This window comes from Antrostomus carolinensis, unplaced genomic scaffold, assembly GCF_000700745.2.
Source record: "Antrostomus carolinensis isolate BGI_N321 unplaced genomic scaffold, ASM70074v2 scaffold14066, whole genome shotgun sequence".
NCBI classification, from domain to species: domain Eukaryota; kingdom Metazoa; phylum Chordata; class Aves; order Caprimulgiformes; family Caprimulgidae; genus Antrostomus; species Antrostomus carolinensis.
The window spans coordinates 80997-86835 of NW_010322618.1; the positions used below are offsets into that span (position 1 = coordinate 80997).

At 36.0% G+C, this 5839-nt stretch overlaps 1 protein-coding gene across 1 annotated transcript in view; it reads right to left on the reverse strand.

Moving 5' to 3' along the window:
* Window positions 1–2980, reverse strand: part of STXBP4 (syntaxin binding protein 4) — a 64086-nt gene extending 61106 nt beyond the window's left edge. Inside the window, exon 1 of the mRNA XM_010170307.1 lies at window positions 2913–2980. Within this exon, the coding sequence (XP_010168609.1) occupies window positions 2913–2980 (68 nt within the window). The remainder of the gene's footprint in view (window positions 1–2912) is intronic.
* Window positions 2981–5839: the final 2859 nt, after the last annotated feature.

Sequence of the window (5839 nt, forward strand, 5' to 3'; positions counted from 1 at the left end):
TTCTTTCTCTGTTTTAAAAAAGGCTTATTTCCAAACTCTATTGCCAGCTCCCCTGTGTACCCTCCTACTCATAGACAAGATACCAGGATGGCACTTGAAATTGTCTAAAGGCAGATGAGTATTTTGGAGGCAGTTGATAATAGTAAAGAATTAAGGACAAATATAAAGTAAAATGACATTTTTGAAACCTAAATTTACAGTTCCATCAAAAACATGACCAGCGTACTGCACTGGGAACGCAAAGTGTTAAGAATTCCTATACATCCAATTACCCTTTGCCATTTTTTATTTTAATTTAGATGAATTGTTACTAAAAAATCCAAATTGTGTCATAGCTCCTTTATCCTCCTATTGTACCATTTTTTCAAGAAGACTCTAGATCCCTTCTAGAAAAAAGCAGAAGCACCACTTAGGTTTTTCTGCTTTGACCTATATATTGTTCTGTATTAGTTAGTGAGTTGCATTTTCTAGAGCATGATATTAAAATGAAATGGAACAACTACAATTTATTAGTGGGGGAGGGGGGAAGAAGATCAAAGTGGAGGACACAGTGACCCAAATCCTCCCACGTAACTAAATCCAGCATACAGCCTGAACTCCATGCCTGAAACTGGATACTTCTGCAAAAGCTGGACTACAAGTCATTAAAAGCTGCCATGCCAGAGGGAAGAGAGAAATCCGGAAGGTCCAAATGTTCCTAAATTCTAGCACCAGGGAAGAGATCCAGCCTCTAAAGACCATCCCTAGTTCTTTTGGGTTTGTGTAAGAAAATGTGGATGAGGTTTTTTGTTTTTGTTTTTTAGCAAGGCATAAGCACTTGCTCTGAAACACAAATTTGTTCCACAACTTCAAATTCCCCAGTATTTGCAGAATTAGCCTTCGCTTTAGAAAGGCTGGCCAGAAGAACAGACCTAATAATTCATCTTTAGAAACAAACAGGAAGCCTATGCTTCGAACATTGTATAACTTTCACTTCAGTATTCCTCACAGTATTTGTTTCATGGGCTAGTTTCGAGGACCTGTCAGTGTGAGGTTTATGATTAGACTCTATGATCTTAAAGATCTTTTCCAATCTAGGCAATTCTGAGATTCTGTGATTCTGTAAAAAGAAATGATGAAACCTGGTTGGTGTATTTGGCTGCTGACAAGACTGCACATGGCCTCGCTACTACATGACAAAGCACAAGGCACACTTTGTAAGACTAGAAGTGAACCGAACTGCTTTTGCTTAATCACAGTCTGAAAGGAAGAATAAATCCTTACGTCTGCTAGTTCTCCAACAAAACTTTTTTGATAAACCACTTCTATTCTACAACAGAGTATTTTGCATTACAGCCTAGTACTGTCACTTCAATTATGCCATGAATTTAAACTGTTTCAAAGCTGAAAGACAACATACTAGTCATGTTCTTCACAGGTCTGGGTTGATTTGTATCATCATTGAAAACTTAGAGAACCAACACTGATATTTAAAATAAGCAGCCAATGACTCTATTTTTCTTCTGTCTTGCCTTTTGCTACTACTGTTCTGCTTCTTACTGTGCCCTGCTCTCAGCAGTTTTCACACAGCAGTTTTTTGTTTTTTGTTGTTTTTTTTAAAGGCAAGAACAAATGTTTCAGCCTCACACAGAAGTTGACTTTTGTAAAGTCTTAAAAGATCAAATCTCAGACTTTAAGTCTAAAGTTCAGAGTCCACCAGAAATGGTAGAAGATATTTATATACCACCACGTGAAATGATACTGAAATATGATAAAATCTAGGCACAGAACACTTAATATGATCTACACTTCTAGAAGTAACAGGCAATACTTTAAAAAGAGAGAACCTAACTAATGTAAAATGTATTCTGACAAAGAGGACACAGAGAATACAAAGTAATAATTCACAATGGAGAGGAATCTCTGAAACAGTGAAATTATTATGATGTTGACAGACACCCTGACAAGGCATTCAATTGTATTTATGCTCTAAAGACTAAATCCCTCCAATACATGAGGTTTAAAATTACTTTATCACATAAAAAGTAAAGACAAGGATCTTCAAATGCCCCAAATTTGTTCAGCATACCACATCTTGCTGATTTGCGGTGTTAGTTTTTCTCACATATAAATTAGAGCTGGATCTTCAAGCCAAGCTACTTGCCATGGTTCTAAAAAACAGGGCTTTAACACAGCTTCACTCTAACAAGACTTGGATTTAGCACCCATCCAACATTTATTTCATGTTATTGTTATTTAATATTAATGAAATATAGAATATTTTCCCCCAAACATTAGAAATACTCTCAACAGCGTAAATAAGGAAACAGGTTTCTAAACCCATTAGCTGTAACAAAAAACAATGACTATGTTCATTGTAGGAAAAGATACAAATTAAAAAAAACAGATGTCACTGCTCATTCCTGCAGAAGTCATGCAAAAATACTTGTAAGCAAGCTTTTAGCACACAGAGAAGAAAAGATGTGAGACAATAGATGAGACAAACAAGCAAGACTCTACAAAATGCACACTATAACTTTGTTACACTAAAAAATATAGAACTCCACACTCCAACTGAAGTCCTGGAATGCTAATAGACTAAGTGCATGTAATTTTGTGCAGGTGTAAAGGCAATTAAAATTAAATATTTGATACTTTTTTCTATTATTTTTTGCCAGCACATACAAGGAAGTTCAACAGCTTTATGTTTTATATCTTCTAGAGACTTATCAGAACATACAACTCTGGATATTCTTCTGATCTTATTCCTGAGAAATTATTAGTCATTTATGTCAACAAACAAAATATTTATCTAGATTTATTGATGGAAGAATTAGTACCCCTCCCTCACAAAATAGATATTATTATCTTTACTGTACTCCTCCCAGTTACAGACTAGAAAAATGTCATCAGAACCTAATGGTTAAGCATACCAGTACAAGAGAGAAAGACCATCAAAACGCTCTGGTTCATCTTCATCCCCTGGTGAGAGCAAGGACATTCTTCAGTACAGCAGTAGAGACAATGACAAAGCAACCAAAACACACGGGAGGTTTCCAATTCAGCCGGTTACATGCAGGACAATTTCTGCTACTAACTAAAAAAACCCCAAACAGACAGACCTCGAGACGAGTGTCTCTGCCTACTTAATCTTCTCTGAAACCCTCTGCGTCACATGGACTAATTCACCTACCGAGGTAATGTTTACTTTCTCTGTTTGAAATGGCAATTTATAGCAACTTCAAAGACTGATAAACACAAAGGAGATAAAAATTACTTGCATTTACTCTAGCTGTGACTACGCAAGCTATATCTAGTAGCCAAAGCCAAATGAAATAATTAAAATAATTAGCTCATGTTCCTCCAATAATTTATTTACATGTTCCCTCCAAACAAGGTCAAAAGCGGTAACTCATGACCTTTCTAAAGCAATCTTCCTAGCAGACAGGATTATGTACATCCACACACAAAAGGGAAAGCCAACAAAGCAGACAGACTGAAAGCATTAATGAAACAAATGCCATTATGCTATTACTTTGCATTCTCAATCATGGTATTGGTTTGTGTCATGCTTTAACTTGATTTTTAGTCTTTCAACAGTCAAAAGTATAACACAGAACTTGGATTATGTGTTTTCTGCAGAAATGGAAATTGATGCATCTGTTTCTTTGTAAATAAAAATGGTGAATTTGTAACATTACACTGAGTATAATCTAGTTGAAAAAGTAAAAAATACACGGCTATTTCCAGAGGTAAGACTCTGACGATACGAGCCGTGGTCTTGCAGAGATACACATATTTTCAGAAGTTCTCAGGTTCTATCATCAGTTTGTTTAACTACTATTTTCTTCTAGGCTTGCGTTAGAAGATGCACTCCTTTTACTCTCCCTCTCCCTAAAAGATCTTAAAAAGATTACAGTTTAAAATGAAAACTACATGTTCAATGAGGGCTTTGTTTAAGTAGAAAGGTGAATCCTCTCTAGCAGGGAGTAACCTGTGATGAGACAGCATCTGTCAGTGTCTACAGCTGCACAGCAGGACAGCTCGGCTATGCCAGGAATGCATATGCTTATCTCATCCACCTTTTTTTTTCTCCAAACGTTCTGGGATGAGGATCTTTTTGCTTAAAGGCAACGTGCTATACAGTGTTCACATATACAGAAATCAGTCCCTAGAGCCTGCAATCCACACACACCAGAGGGGCAGAAGGGTCAAGTGACCCACCACACATTAAAGAGCAGATCAGTGATGGAAGTGGGAACATAAAGCAGCCTTCCCAATTCCCAAAAGGTGAAGAGCTCCACTGGTATCATTTGGATTGCTCACATCCATTCAGTGATAAAAATTTGGCCCTTTGTAGTCCTTTCTCAATCAGTTTAACTCTGCTGGTGTTACTGGCATTACAGTCCAATGAAAGAAAAGCCATTAATATTTTAAGCATCATATCAACTAGATTTGCTCTGGACAAGGTTACAGAAAATAAAATACAAATAGCCTTTCTCCAACAAAATTGTCACTGTTCTTAACACCAGTACAATTCAATTTGTGGTACCATTATCTGGAACATTTCTCAAAACAAATCACTCTGACCAACATGGCTTGTTTCCACTTGTCATGTTTTCTGCAATAGAAACACACACACCCTCAAATAAAAATATGACTCAAGGCTATGCATTTCCATTATTAAAAAGCAAAAAAAGAATTTTATTAAACCAGGCAAAACAAACTTCTCAACAATTCAAGCAGATAAAAGTAGTATTAAGCTTATTAGTAAGCCTTTTTTAATAGTTATTATCAGTAATATATCACTTGCTCAAACAACTGCTCCTCCATCCCTTCTTCAAAGTAAACCATGTTATGTTCAGCTTCCTGAACTCATCTGCAAGGCTTGTATCCCTCTTTACCTTAAAATTCTGCTGCTATGCTGCTTTTAACGTTTCTAAAGGACTCACGCAGAAAAATGGTATTATTGCTTCTTTTGCGAGTTCTCTGCCATCCAGGAACATACTCAGGGGAACACAAATTACTTTTTACTTCCAGAAAGATCTAGGAATACTGTAACAACTTAAGACCCCATAAAACCTAACATCAATAAGACTAAATTTTCAAGAGATATCATCTGTTATTTTATGCAGCAAACAAACCAAGATTCTTTTTCAAACAGCTAGTGAGCTATTTTATTCTGGCAACATTATTAATTATCACTTGCTGTTCACAAAGAAAGTTTTGTAATGCTTTAGCAACTGAGATGGATTACAGGATAATGTAGCAGATGACAAAAAGATATGCAGAATCTTTGGAACCAAGATTCACAAGATCTTTTTATTATCAATAAAACAAAGGGCTTTTACAAAAATCCAACACAAGGCAATTATGCAACTGTAGCCTTTCAGGTTCACTAACCCTAAAAGGTAAAAATTCATTAAGACACTAAGGCCCACAGCCAAGAGAATACTACATCACATAGCAAGAACAAACACTTACTTCTGATCTATCCAACCCCACTAATTATTCAAAATACATTTTGCTGATTAGGTCATAAGGATTAAAAGAAAACATATGTCATTATATGGCTACTGTTAAACATGGAAGAAAAGCTGAAGCAATGTAATTGTGGAGAAGCAGGAACGGTTTGAGGCTAAGCCCTGGTGTAGAGGAGAAAGGTATTATTTAATGTTTAGGTAAACCTCAATTAATATATAACCAAGTGCATTCTCGAAGCATTGTGCATTGATACTGTCTCCTAGAAAACAAATAAATAAATACGTATAGAAAATTATTGTCTTCCATCATCATGTAGCTGAAGTGCAGATATATGCATCTTTCATGTTCATCTCCAAGGAAAAACTGCCTTTGAAAT